The sequence below is a fragment of the Rhea americana genome, unplaced genomic scaffold (genome assembly GCF_003343005.1).
Source record: "Rhea americana isolate MKP2758 unplaced genomic scaffold, rheAme1 scaffold_68, whole genome shotgun sequence".
Lineage (NCBI taxonomy): Eukaryota > Metazoa > Chordata > Aves > Rheiformes > Rheidae > Rhea > Rhea americana.
In genome coordinates, this window is record NW_028186845.1 from 3226361 (window position 1) to 3251118 (window position 24758).

The 24758-nt window shown below is 50.9% G+C and overlaps 1 protein-coding gene across 9 annotated transcripts in view; it reads left to right on the forward strand.

Annotated features, from left to right (window-relative positions):
• The window catches only part of NCOR2 (nuclear receptor corepressor 2), a 186626-nt gene that overhangs the window by 12392 nt on the left and 149476 nt on the right, over nt 1-24758 (forward strand). For all 9 annotated transcript variants that reach the window (XM_085321029.1, XM_085321031.1, XM_085321033.1 and 6 more), the window contains exons 2-3: nt 2449-2576; nt 12605-12785. In XM_085321029.1, the coding sequence (XP_085177155.1) occupies nt 2449-2576; nt 12605-12785 (309 nt within the window). The remainder of the gene's footprint in view (nt 1-2448; nt 2577-12604; nt 12786-24758) is intronic.

The following is a 24758-nucleotide window of genomic DNA, read 5'->3' on the forward strand; positions in this document are numbered from 1 at the left end:
TTTTTTTTTTTCCTGGTAAAACTGAAAGCTAATGTGGACAAAGTGGAGCAGGTCAGGGAATGTGTTGGGCGATGTTTGGAAAAGCTGGAGATGGTGCCTGTCACCCTTACGCTTAGCGCTGAAGCGGGAAAAGGATGTCCTGGAGGTCTCAACCCAGGGATGATGGCACCGCGCAGTGACCTTCCCTATCGCTCCAGGCCGTGCGATGAGGGTCCGAGCTCCGGCAAGAGTTTTCTGAAAGGAAATAGAAAAGGAAAAGGCAAGACTCAACCGAGTGTGAGCGGGGTGGGGGGAAGAGAAACAGATGGTTCTCAGGACATGCAGGAACCTTTTCTCAAGAGCACAGCCTTCGAGCCTCCCAGACGGGTAATTCTAGTTTCTACGCCCACGGTGACGGTGGAAGGTGACGGTCCTAGTTGTGGGCCTGTTGGTACATCTTCCCAGCCATTATGTGTGTGTGTTTTGTATATAGAGGTCAGAAGCTGCATTGCTCCGTTCTTTTAAAGCTCAGATGGGTGCGAACGCTGGGAAGCCCGTTGTGGGCAATTACTCTGCTTTGGCTGGAGCAGGACTGTAGGAGCCAGCAGGTTCCTTCCCTTTGGATGTTTGTTTATCCCTGTCTGCAGTTGCATTGACAGCATCTAATCTGACCTGCAGCCCTGCAGGGCCTCATGCATGGGTTATAGAGATGAAGCAAAAGCTGCAGCACAGAGGAGCTTTCTCGCTTGGCAGTGGAGCTCACAGCAGAGGTGGAACATCTCCGTGAAGCAGGGTGGAGGTAGTGTGCTGCAGTGCCCTCCTTCTGGCCCTGTAGTCTTTCTGAACACACAGCTCACTGTAACGGCTGACATCTGAACCGACAGGCCTGGAGGTAGAGTTTTGGGGGTTGGCAGGGGCCCTTGATTCCTGCACTTGCCCAAGTTCAGTCAGAAGAGAGAATAGCCCCCCTCTCAATGTTGAGGAGAAATGAGCCTGATTGCAACAACTAATATCCTCTGTTATTCCAGGTAAAATGAGAAATAGCAGCTGGCAGACACCACCATTGCCCTTCTTCCTCCTTTCATTACTTACATTTTTCAGCTTTTGTGCAGGAGGGGCTGATCTTGGGGTGGGGGATCTGTTTTCCTCGGCTGCCCTGGACTGAGTGCTTAGAATTTCTATTTTCCTTCCTGGCTTTCCAAAAAGCTACTATGCAAACATATTGTTTTACCCTCTGATAGACAAAGATGTGTAGCCTTTATACCTCCTGATACTTCCTCTTAATCTGCAGCCACAGCTGAAGGAAAACAGGGTATCCAGTGCTGGAGTGGATGTTCTGCTCATTTACAGCTTGGGAAAGGGGTCTGTAGGTGAAGATTGTGACTTAAGCTCCCAAATCCTTTCTTTGCCTGCCAAATTTACCTTGCTTAGGTACTTCTTCAGTTACTCTGTAGTATTGGAGCACATCTGTCTTCACTACATCTGATCAAATAATTTCTGTTGCAGCTCTTATGACTAAGATCCCCTCCACCCCAACTGCATGTACTTCTTATTTTATTTACCAGTTTTAGTCTATGAATTTTTTAAGGGAGTTGGAGCTTTATTGTTCCAGGTGAAAATGGTTCAAAATAGACTCCTGAGTGGGACTGTTTTTTTCTAACATAAATATCTGTCAGTGTTGCCAGGGATGTTCTGTGGCAGGGCTTTCTATGCCATTGCTGAAGGTCTTAGTTAATTAGATGATTAGTCTTCTTTTCTGGTCAAGTATCTATCTGCAAATAAAAAATAGCAATTGAAATGTAGCTGCTGAAATACTGCTGCTGGAATCAGTCTGTGGCACAGAGCAGGAGGGCTTCTTATTTAATTAAACCGGGAACATACCGTACTGTACTCTCCAAGGGTCAAGGAACAAAAGGGACATACACATAATAAGTAGCAAACTATCCTTTCAAACTGCTTTAGCTCAGCCCAGGGGAGCTGTGTTTAAAGGGGCACCGTCAAGATAACGTTGTGATTTCTCTTCCCTTTTTTTTTTTTTTTTTATTCTAAACCACCATGTAGATTTATTGAAGCTGAAAGTATCCTGTGACTTAATTTTCTTCTTACATGTTCTTATTCTCTGATTTGAAGGCATCACTACTCAGGTGTCAGAAAGCGCGAGGTGCATGCTTAGTGGCAGGGTAGAGCTCGTTGGTGTTGCAGCCTGGGAACCAGCCCTGCGAGCAGCCTCAGCAACCGACCAGAGTCATCTGGACCACAGGGGCCAAGCCACCGTCTTAGCACGGTGCAGGATTGGTGGTCACTGGGGACCGCGTGGAGGGAAGGCACGGAGCAGTGTGGATTGTGTGGTCCAGCACCCCATGCTCCAAAGGAGGAGCATCGATAAAGCTGCTTCTGAGTCATCAGGGTTCACCACTCTCATGAAAGTCACCACCAGCGTAACAAGGTCTTCTGTGTTTCTTTCTGCAGGATGTCGCGCTGTTAGAGTACCAGCATCATTCCAGGGATTACGCGTCCCACCTCCCGCCGGGGTCCATCATGCAGCCGCAGCGGAGGAGGCCGTCCCTGCTTTCCGAGTTCCAGCCGGGCAACGAGAGGTAAAGGGCGCCTTTCCCCAGGCTGCTTTTTGGTGTCCTCCTGCTGTGTTAGCCAGCGTCGGCACAGTGCTGTGATGTTGAGGAGAGCTCTGGGAGGCCTCTGCAATGTTATGTTATGTTGTTGTTACAGGCTACGCTCCATCTCCAGGCCTGTCTCAGCTTAGTAGTGCTAATGCAAGTGACACTTCTGTCATGTGGTCTCTTCCCTTAGATCATCTATCGCTTCAAAGCCATCTTAACTCCCCTTCCCCCCTCCAGTCTTCCAGGAAGCTACACGTGGCCATAACTAGTTGCACTGGTTTTCTTCAGTGTGGAAAGTGAAGCTGTGTTGTTGGTTTTGGCCTGTAGCTCCCTAGACTGAAGGGAGGAGTGAAATAGCTCATTTCCATTATTCATCTCCCCTTCCTCTTTTGTTCCTCTCTTCCTCCTCCTTTTCATTGTTTTTGTTTCTCTTTCTGCATTCCTCTTGCTGCTTTCTMTGGATGTTTTTTTCCCTGTCTGATCCTCTTGCGAATCTCCCTCTGTCACTGATTGCTTTTGTACTCTGTCATGTGCAACTGTTAATGTTTTGCATGCTACTCGGGCAAGTGCCATGCGGCTGGAAATGCCGTAGATGCATTAACCACGGGAGCTGATCTGCTTTAAAAGGCCATCACTCTCGCTCTCGGTTTCGTCACAAAACACTGCTCTCTCCGTTTCACAGTTTCTCTTCTGCATTTGACACTTAGTGGTTTTGGAAAAAAGTAGCCTGGAAGTGAAATACGAACCTTAGAACAGTAGATTTATGCAAAACATTTTTTTGATGCTCCCTCCCTGGTCAGGCTACGAATAAAAGCAGTGCAGAGCCACTGAGCTGTTGCTTATGGCTAGTGAGAGATGAGTCTGTTTCTCTAGAATCGTAGCTGTTAGGGGAGAGGAGAAAGACCTCTTAGGGCAGTGGATGCATAAGGCAGCTGAAGACCTGCTGTTTTGCTAGAAAGGCAGCCAGCACCCTCTTTTTCTGGTGTGATGGACTCTCCCTGATCCTGAGCAGACACAGAGCAGTCAGAATTTGGAGGCAGAATGCAGACTTGAGCGAAGTGGGCATCTGCCCTCCTGGATGCTCCTGGGCACAGCCCTCTGATGCTCACTGTTACACAGGGGTAGTATCATTTCTAACGACTAATAATCCATTGCTGCCTGATACATTGCTTTGATTTCTCAGTGGTAACTTCTTAGCAAAACTAAGCTGGAAGTGAATCAAGCTGGAACCATTTGTTTGAAGAGTCAGCTTCATTTTGGGGAGATGGGTACGGGAAACCTGGCAGCATGGTCCCTGCCTGCTTTTGTTTTTCAGAGTCATAAACACATTAATTATGGTCTGCAAAATGGAGAACCAGTTCTACTCTCCAGTAAAATTAAGGTTTCACAGTCTGAATGTGCTATTTTAAAAATTTATCTTAGTTCCTCCATATAACTAAAAACCAGCTATGAACGTTGGTGTATGCTGTACCACAGACTTAATCTAGCATGATCATCCAAGCATCTCACTGCAGCTTGCCATGTTTCAAACCCTTCAAGCAATGATTATTTTTGTGTTGCTGATCACTTGAATGTGGGTAGGTGCTAGCTGGGGTTACCAAGTCTAGATACACATCCAAATGGTTATCTTGAGTATTTCAGCACTTTCAAACAGTGTGTTTAAGTTTAAGCATGCTATAAAATGAAACTTTTAAAACAGACCCAACTTTCCATTTCACACTTTTTTCCCTGCCGCGTCTGAAGATTTGAACTTTTGCAAAAACTATACTCAGTAGTAAGGCTAAAAATACTGCTTAAGTGTAGCTCAATTAGCATACTAGGGTATAGAGCTATTTAAAAAAAATAGAAGTAGTTGGGCATCTGGGGATGCAGGATGGGAGGTGTCTCTAGAAATTATCAACCCAGTGTAATTACTGAAGTCATTCAAACTACGTTGAGTTGGAGTTGGGGAGGCGTTTGTCTCTCTTGCAAATACAGCTACTGTTTTCCTGCAGCTGTAAGCACCGGATTTTGAAAGCTGTCCCATGAGGGCTGCACTTTCTCCTTTTCGTGGTATGAGAACCTGCTCTACAATCATGCCTGATGAAACCAGCTGTAGAGAGAGCCCTTTGGGCGCTTGGTTGCTCACCCCAGAACTTGCTGTGTGCTCCAGGGCTGAGAACCTAGAGCTTCTGGAGCAGGTTGGATTGGTGCTGATAGTGGTTCTGCATGGTGCAGAAGCAAAGCCTGGACGAGGAACGGCAGCAAAAGCAGGCATCTCCGCAGCTGAGTCCCTTTGGCAGATTAACGCTGGGTGCATCTGTAAGCACTTTGGCTTAGTTCTTGGGCTTCAGTTGATGGTTTTCAAGCAGAGGCAGCTGGCCCTCAGCATGAGGGGCAGGGGAGGTGGGAGCAGCCAATGGCAAACAAATGATGTCTGCAAAGCAGGGACGAGGGGAATAAATAGGAGGAAGCACAAGGGTGTGCTGTGTCGGAAAGGAAGAAGCTCATCCTGTGTGTAGCTTTGCAGTGCCCTGCCTGGCAGGCAGCAGAGGTGAGTGTCAGGCAGTTGTTACGGATTTCTAGGCTGACTTTCCTTCCCTTCTCTCTCTCTCCCCTTAAAGCAAGCCTTAGTCAGGGGGGAGCCTTTCCAATTCCTCTTTGCTTCAGGTATTCAGAAAGGAAGCAGTCTGTCTGGTGTTGGTTGCAATGTCTGACACTCTTCCCGAATAGTCCTCCCTCCCTGCCCCTTAAAGAAATAAATCGGTGAGTCTAGTGCAAGTGGAAGGTGCGAGGCTGGCTGTGCGCGTTCCCTGAGCAGAGCCAGCCCGCTCGGACAGCCCTGCCCTGCYGCTGCGCCTTGCCGCAGAGCCAGCGCGGCCGCTCCGGCCAGAGGACGCGGCGCAGCCCCGGGGACCCCTCGGGCCTGGCTGCTCCGAGGCCGCGCGCTTGGCTGCAGCAGYGCTCTACGTGCTGCTCACGCTCCTCCCCGGGGAGCTGCGGGGATCTATTTTCCCCTCTGCTGTTTCTTGGGGATGGTGTCCCAGTTTGGCTTTGCCTTCATCTTGGGCAAGACTCAGAAGCCTCTGCCCGCTGTCTTTGCGCAAAGTGTTTGAGGCCTGTGGATGCTATAAATCCCATGGAAATCACTTGGGCTTATTTCARCCATCTTACTCTGGTGGCAGCTTTAGTTTCACACTCTCTCCTCCTCTCCTGGCTGCTGTTTTGTTGTGGCCACTAGGAAAAGCCCAGTGAAAAAGAGAATTGGGAGTGGGGCTTTTCACCATGGCAAAGTGAAAAGCATTCTAGTATGCATCAAGTGCCAGTGGCAAAAAGCTACTGCTGTCTTGAGCGGCAGCCTGCTGGAAGGAGCAGGACTCCGAAATGGTCATAAATTTGGGGTCTCCCTCAGCAAGAAGCTCTTTGAACAGCTTTAGGCAGCTGGACTTCACCATAGTTGTGCCTGTGGGTCAGGTGGGATGGGGAGAAACAGTCCCTGAAGTGCTGCCTCCAGCGTGGACACTCCTCCCTCGGGGGAGAGGCTGCCTGCTTGTCCTGCTTCCCACCCCGCGTGGSCCAGTCCTATGGGTGGTGCTCGTGGAGCTGCAGCCCACCCTTGCCTGAGTAAATGAACTTTGAGAGCCCTCACAACTCCTTGGGGAATGGSTAAAGATTTGACTTCGCTCTGGTGTGATTCTAGATTGAAAGAAGGAAAGAAAACTTTAGCCACTCTGTTACTATAGGGGAAGTTGCTCTATGTTTCTTTGCAGGAATGTRCTGCTTTCCTTGATGGTTTTCTTGGTAGCAGTCTTTTTCTTGGAAGGATCCACAGACTTCCCCATAGCTTGTTCAGTTGGCTGTGCCAACTGGACTGCAGGAGCAAACAGAAGTATTTCAGGATCTGCTGTTGGTACGAGTCGTACTGTGAATGCTTGCAGAGGAATGTCCTGGCAAGGTGACAAGGATTAGGGTTTTCTCTCTTCTATGTATACGTTGATCTGCAAAAGAAGAGAATAACTGGGTTGAGCGTTAAATGTCAGGTGCCAGCGGGACAGAGTTCCTGAAAATCAACTCTTTTATGTGTGATGGTTTTAGAGCAAGATTCCTTATTGATCCAAGGGTGCTGGGGTGGATAACGGTTGTACTGGTGGAAAAAGTGGCTGTAATGAGTGGTATGCATGTTAATGTAGTATATTTTGTCTTTTTCCAGAATAAGATGAGTCATTGTTTTCATAGGAGATTATTTTACCAGTTCATGAGACCATGCTCTTTTCTGGAGCCCTTCTGCTTAGAAGCCATTAAGAGTTTGGAGAGTTCACCCAGTGTTGCTCTGAAGTAAGATATTTAGGATATGTTAACCAGCTGCTGTGTTTTTGCAGCCGTCCGAGATAGCCATGTGCAATACAGCATGAGAGCACGCCTAATTACTGTGCTTATTGAATGTGATTAATCCTTCTACTAAGGAGCCCGGGGAGTTGTGGGAGTTCAGAGCGTGTGGAAAACCAGCGCGGCGTGTATGGCCGTTGGATATAACGTGCAGTTTTAAGTTTTAATTTGTGCTGGGCCAAATGGCACCAACTGTTCCAGAGTTAACGGCACGGCCAACCGGGTTTTATTTATGGCCTTTAATTAAGTTTCCATTTTTAAAGGTGACCCTTTTCTCAGGAGCGAGTGGTAGTGCAGCTGAAATCGCCTGCTCTCTGCATCTTTTCACATTTAAAATTATGTTCTGGGAGTTGGATTTTTATTTTTTTTCACTCCCCACCTGAACTGAGCGTGGGAAAACAAGCTCTGGAAAGGGCAGTAGCTGACACGTGGTTGCTTGGTGCCAGTGTTGTCTTGTCCAGCAAGTGCCCTCTGTGCCAGCGTGAGCTATGGGCACAGAGAGCGGACAGGCTTTGCAGAGAAGAGCTGGATACGCTGAGCGTGGTGGCATGGGCTCGTGTGCCGTGTAGAAGGATGTGAGGGGAAACCTAGGCTTTGCCTTCATCGTGATGGAGTGATGAAAGCTCATGAAGCAGCTTTGCTGCGTGTAACCTTGAACCAGAGTTTGTTTCGGGGAGGAAAGGCGATCTCGGGATGTACGCAACAGGTCTGCTGAAACTGGGAGGGCGCCCCGGGTGCTGGGATGCGGCGGGCTCCAGGCATCCACAACTGTCACGAGGGTTTTCCGGCCAGGCTCCGGATTTTGGGCCTCCGTGCGAGGAGGAGGCTCTGAGACCCACCAATACTCATTCTCCTTCTCCTGAGCATGGCAGCGCTGTTGTGCCACCTTTTTTTTTTTTTTTTTTTCCCCTAAGCTTTTGGTGGTCCTGGCTGTGAATAATTCAGACCCTGCATATTGGGCTCTTAAATGTGCAGGTTTTAAAGTATCCGCTCTCATCTAAATTGGATTTGGCCGGGAAGAAGCCATCCTGCACAAGGCTGTCCTGCGCCTTCAGCTTGTGCAGACCGAATCCTTCTGCGACGGTCGCCACTTAAGGCCGGCAGCTCTCTCTTCCTGCCAGCCTGGCTGCTCTTTCCGTGGCCTCTGTTGTTAAGTAAGTTGTGTGTTTTTTCTCTCTCATCAACAGGATGACAGAGGGAATATATCAGCTGCTCCCTGTACATACTTTTCTAGCTGCCTGGTGGCAGGTTTTGCTCTTGCAAAACGCTCTGGTTTCCCTCTTAAACAAGTCTTAGTTGCCCGGTCGCCTACTCTGGATATCACGTAAAGAGGCTGCTGAACCCCCAGACAAATCTTAGCACTAGCTATAAATAATTCACTTCAGCACTAGTGTTTTACTATAGTACTGGCTCCCAAAAGCATTTTATTGGCTGTCTGTACCTTTTGGGGGCTGGAGGTTAGTTTTTTTTTTTTTTTTTAACTTATTTTTGGAGACCGTTTACCACCAAACCATTTCAGCCGGAGGAGATAAACAGCTACACTAAGGTGATAGTTTACCTTGGTTCTGGTTCCAAGAAACAGAGAGCCAGTTTTCCACCCTAACTGTCGTGCTTGGCCCTGTGTTGAAGGAACATTATTTGTGGATGGGAGCAAAATTTAGACAAAGTATCCCCTTGTTAGGAAGTTACTGGGAGCCTGCTTAGAGGTACTGTTGGTGTTTTGAACCCTTGGTGCAGAAGCCATGCCTTTGTGAACTCGAAGGGGGTTTTGCCACGTTGGCCAGGCTGGGTTTCCTCCCCATGTCTTGCAGAAAAACTTCTGTTCCTTGACCCATCACCTTTTGCTTCCCAGCTGATGGAGGAACGGAAGAAGGGAAGGCTTGAGGAGCAGGAGAGGGCTACGCTGCTCTGCAGAGAAGAGCAAGATGTGTTAGTGGGGCAGGAGGGTCTGCCTGGACGTCAGCAGGAGCACACTTGCAAAGAAGATAGATGAGATCTGTTCAGATCTCTTCAGGGCTGCTCTTGCATCTCCTTCCTGACCGTAGCTCAGGACACTTCAGTAGGTCCTGTCTCCCAAGGGATGCACAGTCTCGATTTCCTTTATAGCTAACTAGCAAGCTACCCCATTGTTATTCCATTTTGTGCTCGGATAGTTCAGGTGAAGGTATAATGTGGCAGAAGACATTGCCCAGTTCCTGTCCCACTGCAAGATGAGCACCCGCTGAATGGAGGAGGTGGAGGCGCTCTGCTGCTCGTGTGCCATCGAGCAGCTCATWGCGCCCTAATGCCCAGCCCTAGTCTGCTGAGAAAGAGGCCACGATGACTTAGTGACACAGCTTGGCAGCTGGTAACGGGCAATTAACTTTTCAGATGAGTTATAAATCAGAGGTCTAATATTGGGTCATCTTTACCTTCTGAACTTGGACCTGTCCAAGACAGAGAAGTGAGCAGATGGAAAARCTGGATGCCAGGGCAAACTCTGGGCTTGCAGCCCCACTAGCCCAAGGTGTTGGGGCAGGAATCTCTGCAATAAAACAAACAGATGGGAACTATTTAGAAAATGCAGCAAAACCCCAAACCGAATGTAACAATTATTTTTTTTCAGGCAGAGTAATTTTTAAACGTCATTGCTCTATAAAAGTCGTAAAGAGCTCGCTGCAGGTGTGGATGTAAAGAACGAGAGGTGTGAAGGCTTCAAGTAAGGGTGTTTTTATTTGCAGCCAAGACAGGCTGAGCGGGTTGTATTGGGCAAAGTAATCTTGGGAGCGGCTGGAAATTCCAGTGGATAAATTTAATAGAAGCTCCAATGGATGTGGAAATGGAAATAAAATAGCACCCTATAATGTAGCAGCTGCTTTCCTCAGCATAGCCCCTGGCTCACTGTAACTGCCTTTATAAAGCCGAGTGTTACTCTTATCTTAATACATGGTTTTTGAGTGTAGCGGTCGTGTCTGASCAGTGGCTCGTGTTGAGTTTGTGACAACTGCGGAGGTCTCAGAGCTGTCTTGTGTCAATTAGCAGCTTCTTGGTAATACAGCCTTTAAAAACAACAAAAAATCCATTGGATTTTTAATTGCCTTGGTACAGCACAGCCTTGGGTGTTGGAATATTTTAACACCTGCCCTGCTCAACAGTTGCTTATTGTTACTGGGTTTTACAGCAGAGCCCGAACTGTTGGAGCGCAGCTGCGAGCAGGCAGGGTTTGCACGAGCGGCTGGGGCAAACCAGCAGGAAACCCGAGAGGTGCCCCGAGGTATCGCTGGCCTTGCTGAGCAAAGTTCTCTCTCGCTTGGTGCGAAAGCGTTTGCAGGTGAAACGAGCCGTGTTCCCCAGCGGAACTGAGGAGCCGTCCTGCTCCGGAAAGGTGGCCGTGCTAGCRGCACGTCCGCCCTCCGGGGCCGGGCGCTCGCCGCTTGGAGCCGTGCAGGCCTGAGCGGAGGTGGTGGAGCAGCAGGCGCTGCGCCGCTCCCGCGGCCCGTTCCCGCGGGGAAGGGCGGAGAGGACGAGCCGGGCTCTGCGTCCGTGCGTCAGCAGCGAGTGACGGCCCGCGTTTCAGCGCCGAACCCGCAGCAGCCGAGCTTGGCCTGCACACGCTTGGTTACTGCCGTCGATGAGGAGAAGAAAAGAAAGAGGGGGCCGTAGCTGGCTTCCCGGGGCCCGGCGGAGCGTGCCGTGCCGGCGCCCGGCCGGGAAGGTTGCTTTCGCCCGGGGAGCTCCTCTCTTCGGGTGCGCTGCAGAGCCGTTGCAGCTGCTGGCGAGACTCCCGCTGCCTTCAGAGGGCTCTGGATCATTCATCCTCTCCCAACCCTTTAATGAGCTAGGTTGTGGCTGGGGGCCCAACTGTGTGCAGGACCCCCCGTCTTTTAGGCCTGCTCTTGACAAAGTGCTTCCTCCGCCTCCTTTGCGTCGGGTGGGCGAAGGCGGTTTGATGTGTCTTGCTTTGGTAGCCTGGGAGGATGCTTGTGCCACGTGGCTCCGGAGGGCTTCAGCGAGCTTGTGTAAGGGGGAGAGGAAGCAAGCTGTGCTCTTCTCCAGACTTTGAATCTCCTGCGCGTGTGCGTTTAAGAGGGACGTCTGTCTCCAGCGTTAAAAACACACCCTTGGAGCTGCCGCAACAGAGCTTCATCCTTGGGCGTAGTAAAAGGTTTGGTGTGTTTTTGTAGGATCCCTTTACAATTCCCGCAGGAGGCTCCTGCTAAGAAAAATACAGCCCCCCAGAAGTTTTATGCTTGTTCTTTAAAAGCAAACACCTCCCCCCTGCAATTTCCAGGTATTATCAACTGCATCGTATTAGCAGGTGAAAGACATTTGAGCCCGTTGGGAAGAGGCAGCACAGCTGCCAGGTCTGTCTGGGGGCCGAGGAGCTGCCGGGGGCTGGGGTGCTTTCTTCCCTCCCCCATCTTGTGAACATAAATCCCAGCCCTCTAGCCACAGGGGAGAATTCATTTTTTTTCCTCTATGTGTAATCTCGGTGTTCATGAATGAGGTTTTAATTATAAACTGAGGCAGGTACCTTTGACAGAATAGTGGTGGAACGGGGCTTCCTCTGGTCTCGGGTCCACAGGGGGATCTGATGGGCCAGGTGGGGGGATCTTCTGAGCTTCGGCTTGTCTCGGCCACCTGAATGCCCACACCTGGAAGCGGGCAGAGCACAAAGCGCGGGCCTGTCTGCAGCTGGGGAGGGGGCTTGTGGGGGCCCCACCGCGTGGCCTGGGGCACAGCTGGCCACCAGCACCGCAGAGAGCAGCTTTCTGGGTGTTGACGACGAGGAGGAGGATGACAGTAGTGTGGCCTGAAGGGATTTTTTTTAATTTTTTTTTAGGAGGTCTGATATGGTAGCATGAAGGGGAAGTGGTCTGGGCCAGGTTCTTGCGCTCTGCTGAGTGCATGGCCCAAACCTGTGGTTTACTTGGCATTTCCAGCAGCGCCACTGAGAGCGCAGCTTGGCGTGAATCCTCTCCTCGGCCCACGGCTTTGCTTGGCTGTTCCTGGTTGCCAAGCTCTTGCGAGAAATCTCTCCGTTCCTGTGATGACTTCCCCCCTGCTGCCTGGAGCAGGGAAGACGTTTCATGTTAATTATGCAACTTTTTGCTGTTAGACCATATGTTCTCTGGGCAGCCGTGGCAGGCTCGTAGCTTCTCAGCAGCGTTAGCAGGACTGAACGTCCTTGCTGCGCTCCTTTCCCGGGTGCTGAGGGGCTGCAAGGGACAACCTGCTGTATGGGGAGTGACTGAGCTGGCTGCGCGGCCCCCGTGGGTAGGTGGGTGCTGCAGCTGTGTACTGCTTCCCAGGTAATATCCGCTTTGCCTGTGAGCGGAGCAGGTCCTGCAGGCGCGTCTGCTCCGTGGTGAGTGAGGAGAGCCCCGAAGGAGCAAGTGCTCCCGGAGATGTGCAGTGTATGGCAGCCAAGCTCCAGAGCAGAGCCTTCGGGGCCTGTAAAGGCTGGGAAGGAGTCTTGGGGCTGCACGGGCTCCCTTGGTGCACCCTCTTGGGGAACAGGCAGAAGTTGAGACCTCTGTCCTCCTTGAAGGGTTTGCAGGGTTTTGAGCAGTCTTAGTGTAGGGGAAAGCAGAGGTTGGTTGGGTGTGTTTTATTTGTTTTTGTTTTGTTTGTTTGTAAGTCGTCTTTCTCCTTGTGCTCAGATCGCAGGAGTTGCACCTGCGGACCGAGGCACACTCCTATCTCTCTGACCTGGCCAAACCGTCGGACTTGGAGTTCATTGAAACGAAGAGACCGCGCCTGGATCTGCTGCAGGACCCACTGATGCGGCACTCGCCTCTCCTGAGTCAAAGCCAGCAGGGCGGGACGGAGGACCTCTCGAAGGTAAGGGAGAGCTGTGGCGGCGGGGGCGCGTTTGGGGATCCCCGTGCCGGTGTGGGACTGCCGATGAGGAAACCTGCTGCGCTGAGCCTTGCGCTTTGTGAAGTTGAATGGTATCCACCGAGACAGGTGACCTCCCTGGGGAAGGTTGACTGCTGGTGGTTCTCTAGTATGATCTTCCCCTAGAAAAACTCGCTTGTCTTAGTCTTATTTAACAAAGCAAATTGCTTACTTGCGATTGTCCCCTCTTCACATGTAATAAATATTACAAGGAGAAATTCCTTGCTTGTGTACTTGTATGTTTGGATTTAGTTTTGTGCTCTGTGGGGTAAATCATATATGACTTCACCTTGAGTTTGGAATTATTCCTCACTGGCAGGAAAGTCCTGCTGGACAAACAGGCTGGGGGCAGCTGGCCTGAGCTGCTGACGTGAGTTACCAGCCTGTGAAGGTGGGGAAGTTAATGCAGCTGCAAGTTGGGCTTCAGAGATTTCGTAGGTGGCATTAAAATGAGCAGGAAGTTAGCATCCTTACCAGGGGCAATGAGGATGTTTCGCTGACTTGTTGTGGGAGTTGATTTGAAATTGCGCGTGGGCAAGAAAGCTCTCTTACTTGAGAGTGCCAGGGTATTCCGACTTTTCCTATTCTAATGTGGCTCTCGTATGTGATCCTGCTAACCTGCCCTGAATGAGAAAGATGTTTAGCTTTAAGTGGGGTAAAACAAGAGTAATTCAGATTCTAGGAGGAGCATGGCTGAATTTCCTGGAGAAAAGGGCTGCAGTGCCTGCAGACTGAGAATGGCCAGTGCTTGTGTAATTAGTGAGCTGGTGCTGGGAAGGGATAGAGCCAAATTTGAGCTTGGGAACCACGAGAAATGCAGCAGATATTATCACCTCTCTCTCCTTTAGCGCTTGATAGTGTATTGCCTTGGAAAAGACACCTCCTAGGTTCTTTGGCCTATTCATGTTCTGTTCTTTGCTGCTCCCTCAAAGATCTGTCTTAATGAGGTGATACAGTGACCAGCCAGGACCTTGCTTTCCATGCCACTGAGATATATGCAGTGGCTCCAGACCAGAGGAGAGTGTATCCAGGAGATGAAACCAGGACAACTTATTATTTTTATCAGCTGTCCCGTTCTGCTTCTCACCAGGAAACCGTGTATTGTCTCAGCTATTTGTTTTGAGTAGGTAAAGGCACTCTTGAGGCATTAGTTGATAAGTTAGAGACTGCATTTACTGCTTGGTCTGTGACACATTTCCAAGAATTACATGCATTTTATAGGGCTTAAAACATTCGTTAATGAAAGCGAGAGAAAGATGTGAGATGCAATTCAGCAGGACAAGATTATGCTTTTAGTGGAGCCATTTGTAATTTCAGAGTCTGGAAAGAAGAAAAAAAATGTGATGTCCTTGACTAGTGGGAACATAAGTGGAGCCAGCATTAGTTGCTTAGAACTGGCTGGGGCTGTTCTCAGAGCGTGACAGAGTGAGCAGGCTGCGAGAGTTGGTCCATCTTGCTGCTCTTCCAAGTGGTGGGAGCAGAAGACATGTCTGGGATACGGTGTCCTTCCAGTCAGGACGTATGTTGTATATCTGTCTTTGCAGCCTTGGAAATGGGATTAATAGCTAGCTGTCTCTTGGCTTTATCCTTGAACAGTCACTCTCCACCTAATCTATAAAACTGCTGTGGGCCTTGAGGTCAGGGAAAAGCACTGGTAGCTGAGGTGTGTATCTCTGAACCTTCGCATATTTGAGAACCTGTGTGTGATGGTCCGTAGAAAATGTTGAGAACTAACGCTGATTTGCTGGCTCCAAGGTCTGGATACATGTGAATTTGGGCCATTTACATGTATAAAACTATAAATTGGCCCCTGTGCTAAGCCCGCAGTAGCTGAATTTGACATTCAACTCTGATAGTGTAAATTGCCATCTAGAAGAGCTGATAAAGACCTTCTTACGAGCAGCCGCAGAAAGCTGTGACTGTCAGCTCTTCTGCGTGGCTGAAGTGACCTCATGAAATGACACATCCAGATCCGTCTTTTCCTAGTTGCTAATTTCCATTCAGCACCATCCCCGCAGACATTTGGCCGTCGCGTCTCTTCTAGTGGCACCTTGGTTTTCATGCTTACTCATCGTGTCCCGCTGTTCTCAAAGGTTATCCTGCAGGCTTTCCTCCCTCTCCGCCGGCGCGAGCGATGCTTGCGCGCCCGAGGGCTCTGACGCGTGTCTGCGAGCCGTGCATCGATCAGCGGGAGGGCGGCAGAGCCTGCGTGGTCGCAGGTAGCGCGGCCCTGTGATCAGTGTGCAGAACGAGAGAGAGAGCTGCTGTTCCTGTCTGCGCTGCTGACTCAGTGCGTGCCGGAGTCATTCGATGCTTTATCTGGGGCAGCTCTGCAAACTGGTTGAGCTCTTCAGGTGAAATGCAGCGTGTGAGCCAAGTGTTACCAAACATACTGGGGGTTATTTAATCAGAGTATCACGGGGGTTGTTCGCTTACCCCTTGCCCTGCTCTGCGTTGCTGCAGTCAGACTACTTGGTGAGGAGCTCGGCTCATATCACTAAAGTGCTAGAATTACTCTTCACGATGATTTAACAGATCAGGCTAATTTTTGCAAATTAAAGAGCTCCCCAAACTCCCCGATAAAAATAATAGTTGATTGCTTTTACATTACCAGATACTGGCCTGACCATCCCAAATGACGTAAGTGTAACGCAGCGGTAATCAATGTTGTTTTCCACCAGTAGATACCTGTTGGTTTCGGCTGGCTGCAGAGCACCAGTGAAGACGATGCAAGGTCTGGTCTGTGGTATTCGGAGTTTAGCACGTCCCTGATAACTGCTAGTTGCATCAGGATTACCCAGTTTTATCAGTTCAGGGAAGAGAGGAAACACCATTTCTGCACATTTCCAAAGCCTTTGTTTTGAGCCCTAATCTGTGGTGTGAACACAGCTAAAGTAATTTACACAGCCAGTCCTGGTAATAATCCAGAGTTTTTCCCTTTGATACTGCTGGAAGAGAATTAGACCTCTTCTAGTTTTTCTTAATCATTTCCTTATCTATCCCTCCCAAATAGGGGGGAGCTGGACCTCTTTACCCCATTCTGGGTCACTGCAGTCACATTTTTTTTTAAGTGAGGCTTAGTTTGTAAGGAGAAGGTAATACCTATTAGATCAACTCGTTATAGCTGGAAAAAACAGGTATGTTTTTAGGCAATGTGCCCTTCAAAAGCAGCAGCTTTAAAACTAAATCTCAGTTGGCCTGGTAAAACATATTACTTTTCCTTACGAGCCTTGCATTGATCGTATCCTTGAACGCTAGTACTTCTCGAGACAGGGAACAGAGAGTTGTTTTCTTGCCTGCTTTCCCCACTTAAATATTTTTTTTTTCCCTCAAGAGGAGTTGCCATCATGTCCATGCCATGCATGTATTGCTGTACTCTTGCCACTGAGTTTGAACGAGGAAGGCTCAGGTGAGCTTATCTGCCGCGGGGAAGCGGAGTCTCCCTGTGCCCTTGCGCCAGGTGCCGGTGCGGGCTGACGCCGTCTCTGGGACGGTGCTCTCTTGAGCTGGCTGTGAAAAACCACCCAAAATCAAAGCAGAACTGTTGTTTTTCATGATTGCAAGCGTGGACAAGAGATTCGCTGGGAGAACTGCCACGATGCAGACTTACCGGTCTGCTCTTGGCAGAGTTGGTTCCCAGGACCCTTGGTGGTTTCTGCTCGCTCTCTGATACCACGTAGCAGGAGACAGGAGTAGCGTCGACAGGCCAGCGCAGGCTGGTAATGTGTCTGGGCGGTACGCTGCCCCTGAGTGTGGGTGTGCAAGCTGCAGCTGGTGGTGTGTGCCGTCCTGCCCCATCGGGACGCTGGCCGCCGTGTTCCCGGTCAGCAGTAGCTGCTCGCTGCTCTGGTGCTGGAGCAGTCCTACCCTATCCCTCTTCCTTTCATATCTTCTTATTCCTGTTATGATTCCACATATTCTTTTTTTCCCGTTTCTGAGACGGCTTTTCCACCACGTATGTGGTTTGTTGCCCTTCCTATAGGATGTGAGTCAGTGGTGATCTGCGTTCAGCCCCCTTGCAAAGGCTGGCTGGCTGCACTCAGGCATAACCTGCTGCTCCAGCAGGAAAAAACTCATGGCGAGCCGTATGGTCTCGCAGGTACAGTGCTGGATGGAGACTTAGGAAACCCAAATTTTATTCCCATCTGCCATTGGCAGGCTGCTGCTCGCTGGGTAAGTCGCTTCCCCTTTCTGTGTCTCAGATTTCCCCGTCTGTAGAAGGGATAATGCCACTTCCCCCTTTTGTAAACTAGTTGACATCTATTGATGGAAAAAGGCTGTTAAAAAGCCATGTGTTGTTAGTACTTGGACTCTGCTCTACGTTGTTGAAGGGTTTTGGTTGCTTGCCTCTCTGCATTAATGTTTTTATTGTGCTATAAAGTAGTAACTGGAATAAGGAAAGAGAAGGTGGGATTCTTGTAAAACGTAGCACCAAGGCTAAGAAATATATATGGCAAAATGGAAATTAAAGCTGAGGGTGATTGCTTTGATGCACGTTAATGTAGCTTTAAAAGCAACTAATTAAAAAAGAATGAATTAACGCACTTAAAATACATTTTTAATGATTCATTGAAGCCAACAACGTACACGCCAAATTTCACACTGGCTGCACATTCCAGAGCCCGGTTTACAATACACTCCTGGAAAACGGGCTGCGTGACGGAAAGGGTCTTGGCTAGCCGCTTAGCTGCCGCCCTGGACGCGGCCCGGCCGAGCGCTGGAGACGGTTTAAAGGTCTTCTGGGAGTCCTGTTTCCTGTTGTTCCCTGCTCGCTTCTCCCGCATTGTCCAGCGAGCCGGCGGGGCCGCTCCTGGCGGGCTTCCTCCGGCCTTGCTCCCTTCCTTGGGGGGGGGATGAGCCGGGGCCGGGGGCTGCCGCGGGCAGCGCTCGGCCCAGGCGCTTCGCCCGAGGGTGCTCGGCGGGCGGGGGGCAGCTGCGCCGTCGCCCGCCGCGCTCCTGCCCTGCGCTTTGCTGCGTGGCTCTGTCGTGGGAGCGCTGAGCCCTTGCCGGGATTAACCTCTCAGAGTTTCCAGCGGGCTGGGCTCGCAGTCCTTAAGGAGCCTGGCTGGGGCTCGTGTTGACCTTGGCAGAGGCCCCGGCCGGCTAGGAGGGGACTGGCAAAGGCGTAATCTGCGGCGGAGCAGTGCCGGGCCGGGGAGGCCGCGCCGGGGCGGGGGGCGGACGCCGCGGGGCTCCGAGCTGGGGGAGCAGCGCGGCCGTGGGCCCTCTCCGCCCCCCGGGCTCCCTCTTGCAGCAAGCGGCCCTGAATTCCAGGGTCTCCCCGTGATTTATGGCGGCGGAGCCGTAGCCCAAAGCGGCTGTGTGCTAAGAGGAAGCTGCGAGCATCGGCTGTGCCTGGTGCGCGTCCTCTTACGGCCTCGGAGCCTGCGGCGTGGACGCTGCCGCTCCGCTGGGCTCCCCGTCCCCTCCGGAGGCTGTTTCCACATTCGGAGAATAGCCCCAGGCTTGTTAGCTGCGGCTTTTGATGAACATCCACATGCGGGTGTCTGCTGGCAATACGCGTGCCCAACCGCGGGCCTTTGCTTCAGGAGAGGGAGCAACTCCCTTGGCTGACGTGGCTGCGACCATGACCCAGCTCGTGGCCACGTTGGCCCTAGTTGGGGGAGAGCAGCTGCCGGGGAGCCCTGGCGATGCTACGGCATGAGGCGGTGTATGTGTCCGCGTGGTTGCAGCTCTTCCGCTGCACTCGGGGCAGTGCAGGGTGCCAGAGCTGTGGTCCTCGCCCCAAGGGAAGGCCACAGGAGAGCAGGCTCAGGGCTGGCCCTACGGAGAGATGAGTCGCAGATGTTCCAAGCACCCTGCTACTTGCACCATGGGGTGGTCGCAAGTCACAGACTATTGCTCACGTATGGTTTCCTCAGCCCTGCGAGGGCTGAGCTGCCTTGGATGCTTTGCCATGAGAAGAACAACTTTTGCTCTCGGGGCTCTTGTGTGTTGAAGGACAGCAGCATAACTGATGAGAAGCCTGTGCCCATCGTGTGGCCTTTGAGCTGCTTCTCAAGGGAACGGATTTCCATGGAAGTGGCTTTAACCTCAATGAGATGAAGAATTTTAGTGGGTACAAATTTACTTACATCTTTCCTGCTTTCTTCCTCCATCCCCTGCAGAGAACGTTTCTAGTTGCCTGTCTGCAGCCGTCTTCAGAGAGAGGCACTCTGTGGCTTCTCTGGTGCTTAATAGTCCCAAGGCCATTGGTGCAGTTGGGTACTGAATAGTAGAAGGTGGCATTGGGATGCAGAGTTCAACGGCTGTAGGAGGATCCTCCTGCGATATGTTAAACATCCGCCCATCTGCTATGCGTTTGCTCGTGCTGTTGACTCGTGCCTGATAAAAATCTGATTATAAAATGTTCTGCGGAGTTGGGGAGGGAGAGGGGACGACTTTACATTAGGACAGCAATGATTAAAAGCTGTTTCTGGGAAAGAGATGTTGGCATTCTCTGTCATTCCAAACATATTTAAAAGCTGAAATATTTGCATTGTTCATGTTGTCACACTGTACAAACACTTCTGGCTGGGTTTATGGCTTCCCCTGCTTCCCCCCTTTCTCCCTTCCTCCTCAGGAGATGATTTCCAAGTAGCAGGCAGGATACATGTCTGTTTATCAACCCCTGCTCACTGGCACATGAACATACATGCCTAGGAGTGTACATCTGGCTTGTGCAGACCCTCTGATTCTCATGGTACCTACAGGAATTCATTTCATTGCCCATTGCAAAGCGACCGTGTCTAGTTAGCTGCAAGGGCTTGTCAGCAGCCTGTCCCATGCACCAGCTTGGGACAGGAAACCAAAGGAACAGAAATAGCAACAGGAATGTTGTATCTGTAATGGGACAGTGTATCCCATGCCTGGACTCAAGCTGGTCTCTTCTGAAAAACAGACCCTGTTAGGAGGTGCTGCAAGATCCTGGCAAGATGTTCAGCTCTTCCAGCAGGCCTCGAGGCGGAAGGGCTAAAGAGAAGGAGCACCGTGGCTGGCAAGATGACTGGTTTTGTTTGATGTTCTGCTGGAGTTTCTATGGCTCGAGGTAAAACCGTGGCCTGGAGAGCCTTGGACGTGGCAGTGAGAGCTGCGGAAGCAGACTCCGGAGAAGCCGGATGTAAAACCTGAGCGTGACCTTCTCGGAGCAGGCTGCAGCCTTGTTCTTCCCTGCTTCCAGCCACTCCGACCTGCAGCACTCCCACAGGCTGAGAGCTGCGGAGAGCAGGGCCCGGGCTTAGCGCTGCTGGGAACATTTGAGGTGAATTGGTTTTGCCTCGAATGCAGGTTGTTGTTTCTCGCTTCCTTCTGCTCATTTGTGGTGATTGACATTCAAAACAACCTTTTAAATTGCCTTTCAAGCTGTAACTGTGGAGAAGGGCAGCATGTTAAGGCTGGCTGCTTCTTGGGAACCTGCTTCATCATTTACATAATTGGACTTTTCTGTTCCATTCAGTCGATATTACAAGGCTTGCAGAGTGCAACATCTCACCTGATATGCTTGGGGGAAAGTAAGTCCCTTGACTTCGTCTGCCTCACCCCTGTAATTGGAAGAAATATTGCTAGTTTTTTCTGCTAGCAACAGGGCAGCTGGGTGTGCTGCATGGATTCATGGTGATGGTTTTTATGCCTTTAAAGTGTTTGTATGTCTATTAGAGAGCAAAATGCTTTTGAAGCCTGCTTTTTCTTTAACGGCAGGGGTTCCTGTGTGCCCTACTGTTGTCTCCCCAAAATATCAGAGGGTAGTTTGCTGCTGAGCTCCGCCAGTCCTTGGGGTGGGGTTGGTGCCAGCAGGAGCTGGCGTGGCGTGGCTCTCCTGCGGCTGCATTGAAACGCAGGGCCCAGCACAGGGCCAGGAGGTCTGCGTGGGGTCAGTCAGAAACAGCGGTTCTGAACAGTCATGGAAAGTGATGGTAAAAGCCCCACGTGGCATGAATTTAGGGGAAAAGAGAAGCTGGTCCTGGCAGCCAAGGCGGTGACATCCCGGCTCGCTCTTTCCCCGCTGCAGTTTCAGGCTGATCTGTGTTCTTCGCTTCTCCTGGTCTCGTGGATGGGGATCGCTTTGCGCAGTGAGACGCGGAGCTTTGCTCCAGCTCGCTGCAGATGCACTTGCGCCCCGGGATGGGGGAAGTGATTCTTTCCAGTTTTATGTGATCTGACCAGTTAGTGCAGATGACGAAGCAGCAGGAGGTGATTAGCAATTCACAAGCACACGTGTCTTATCACAGATGTACTTGGACTCCCCTGGCCTCCCCGCTCGGTTGGCATTCCTGTGTGCCTCCCGTGCCAAGGGCCTTCCTGCTTCAGAGAGGGAGCGGGGACCAGTTTCTGTGTGTCCTCCAGGAACATACAGCACCTAGCACGTCCGCGGTGCAGTCTTCCATGGTCATGCGAAGCCGTAGGTGCACAGTCCTGACTCACGAAACCAAAGCCGGTGAGTTGTGACACTGATCAGATTAACTTTGCGTGCTGTGTTTTGAGGAGGAAAGCATTTCGTGTTAAATCCTGCTCTCCTGGCGCCGAGTGGAAAGCAGCGGAGGAGATGCAGCAGCGATCGATGTTGTTTGCCCGCTCTTGCTGGAGGGGATGGCGTGGAGGAGTGATTTCGGAGATGGATTTGGCAGAGGGGAGTTGCTGCGTCTTGTGCCTGTGGTGATGGGAGCTGCAATAACATATTGAACACGGCAACGTCCCTTGCTAAAGCTCGGAAACTTCACCTCAGTGCTTCGTGGGGCCTCATCCCTTAACAACACCCTCGTCGTCGATAACGAGAGGAGTGTCGAGTGCCAAAGGGCCTAGTTATAACCGCTCTCTCTGAAAACCTCCTTTCTTTTTGGACCCAGACCTGCTTTTTTAACATGAAAACTATTTGGCTGGGTTTTAGGCAGCACACATTTGGAGGGTTTGCTGGCTTGCTCTGCAAGCAAATGCTTTGGAGCTGCGCAGCGCGTGGCAGAGGGAGCGGGGGGCGGCAGGCGCCCGTGTGCGTCAGGAATGCTGGCTGCAGGCTCTGCGCGCAGCGGGGTTGTTTTAGGACAGGCTGACAGGCCTTTGGCTTGTTCTGCTGCTCTCAAGAAACGTAACGCTAATTCTTGGCACCTTTTACCAAGAGGATGGAGAGTGAGCGCACAGGGGGCTCTGCTCCCTCTGCCTTGGACGAAGCTGCTCCCCTTCTGCGCAGAGCTGGCTCGGGGCAGGGGACCGTGCTCTGTCCTGCTGAGTGATTTGGAGACTCCAGAGCAGGTATCAGTGGGGAGAAGCAATGAGGGATGAAATGATCTGCTCCAACTCCTTATAGTCCTGACCTAGATCTAGTTATTCTTCTCTTTGGTCATCTTAGCTAAGTGGCCAATGCCACAAGCCTCAGTTCAAACAGCAAGGCAGGCTTTTAGTGGGCTAGCATCTTGATGGAGTGTCTTCTGTGTATGCACGTGTTCAGTCCAGCTTGTGTTTGCTGTTCCCAAGTCATTCTGGCCCTGGAATAACATCCTCTTGAATCCTGCGCCCAGCACCACTTGGAGTGTGTTCCCTCTGGGTTCAGGGGCCATCCAGCAGCTCCAAAAAGAGAGTCAAGGTGAAGGTGGACACCAGATCAAGGGTTGGCTGTATGTGGCACCCCTTTGCCCACCAGTCGTGGAGCACTGCAGAGCAGCGATCGCAGATTGCCGCATCCTGCCTGGTGTGGAAAGTGGCAGTGGGGGGAGCGTGCGAGAATGGCAGTGGTATGTTAGGGAGCTCTTCTCTAACAGCCTTGGCTGGTCTTCCTTTTAGATGCTTGGTTTTTTCTTAGTCAAGAAGACTGGAGAACAATTTGTCTTTTAAACTGACTTGAACTCCCTCCTTGCAGTGTCCAGAGCCTGCTGTCCCCAGCGCTTTAGCATCTTCTCTGTCTGCACGATAACGCATCCTAGGTTTGCCTCCAAACCACGTCCTCTGATTGCTACTGTGGCAAGGGACAGGACGGGTTTGGTTTGGTTTGGTTTTCCTCTTCCTTGCGTAGTTCCCTGAGGAGGAACTTTGCTAGATTTTGCCATCCCAGCCCTGCTTTGGATGCAGTTCCGCTGGCGGCTGCTTCGCAAAGGAGCAATGCCTAGTGCAGATTAGGCGTCCTAGGTGGCTACGTGGCTAAATCAAGCACAGGCTTTCGTTTTGCACTGTTTTCCAGGTCTGCGTTACGGTCTCGTGTGCCAGCAATCGCAGGTATGAGGTACCGATAGAGAGCCTGCAGCCGCTCGGCCCTTCCTGCCCCAGCAGTAGGGAAGGTGGCAGATGTAAACGCAGGCGTGTCGTCTTTCGATCGTTAAAAGCTTCTAAGGAATATGCAGATGTGTGTACCTAAATGTATAGTATGTACTATATTTACGGCTTTCTGTGTATTTGGAGGAGTATTTGTAAACTATACCTCCATGAGTATTTCATGTGTATAAATTTTTTCAGTTCTAAGTAATTAAATAACATGCTTTTTACATATGTATGTATGTGTGTATGTATTCACATATAAACACACGCATAGACGTGCATAAGCTGTCGTATGTACTTGTAAGCTGTATTTTTTAAGGCTGCTTATAGCTGTGCAGTTCGATGATCCTGCCTTCAGCAGCCACACTAAGAAAGGCTTACAGTTCCCAGCAAAGCTAAATATTGATTTGAGTCAATCTGGTGCACTTTGAGACATCACTGGTGTTCATGAATACAGCATAATCTCTGATTGGAGTGGGGAAATTTCATCATAAAGGCCCCAAAAGGGAGGTTTATTATTGCTTTCTTCCAAATGCCTGAATTTTATTAGCTTCAGTCATTCTTGGCAGGGCAGTGGAATGGGATTTTATAGTTAGCAAAGGAAAAGTAAACACAGTAATCATTTCACAGCCCTGTGCCTGCCAAACCAAGATGGAAATTCCAGCCTTGGTGGGAAGCTGCTGCTTTGCTAACAGATAATAACAAATTCACTGTGAGCTTATTCTTGCTAGGGGACCTGATATACTAGTGTTTTTTCTTAAGCACCCTGGCCTAGAAAGGCAGGGGTGCTTCACACTTTCTGCAGAGATGGCCCAGCCAGGAGTTTGCAGCCTGACTGATTCCTGCAGCCATTTGCACTTTGAAATGGGGCTTCCCTCCTTCGTTTTATCCAGGACTCTTGTCCGTATTTGGTCCTTTGCTGGTCAGTAAAATAACTTTTTTTTTTCCTGATTGCAATGCTACGTCTGATGCTTGAGGAGTGTAACACTTGAGACATTCATGGTGGTTCCTAAACCCAGAGACCTTCCATACCTGCTGGAGGGTAGGAAAGAAGAAAGGCAAAAAAAACCCTTGTCCGAAAAAATCCAAAAATATCTGCTGCAGGATTTACGGATGGGGCCCCCTCAGAGCTCAGGCAACACAGTAATCTTGAATCAGATGACATTCGCTGACTTGTTCAAATCCTGAAGCCTTGCAGCGTTGGGAGGACTGCTGAGGAGCTGCCGTGGCATTCGGCTGCAGCTCTGAGCGGTGCTACTTCCCCGCGGCGGCCGGGGCTGCCTCGCGCTACCCGGAGCTGGAGCGGCTCCCAGGGGGGCGGTTGCAAGAACAGGGTTGAGAACGGAGCAAAACCGTTTTCGTTTGTTCACGTGAGTTTGCTTTTTGCACCTATTTCTGGTGTTGGGCTTTCTGCATCCGGGCTGGTACTGGAGCACGTTTCCTCCTAGCCCTCCCCGCGCTGCCCTCGACGCGAAGAGGCCGGGCGCCGCGGCCCCTTCTCCGCGCGGGGTCCCGCCGGAGCAGGCGCATCGGGGAGGGAAACGGCTGCTCAAATGTCGCCCCGCTCGCACGCGTCTGCGCGGTCGTTAGCACGCTGGAGCGCGGAGCGCGGCCGCCGCCGGCTGCGGTGGATGGCATCCGCCGCCAGCCGACGTCCCGCGGCCTTCGGAGGCGGCG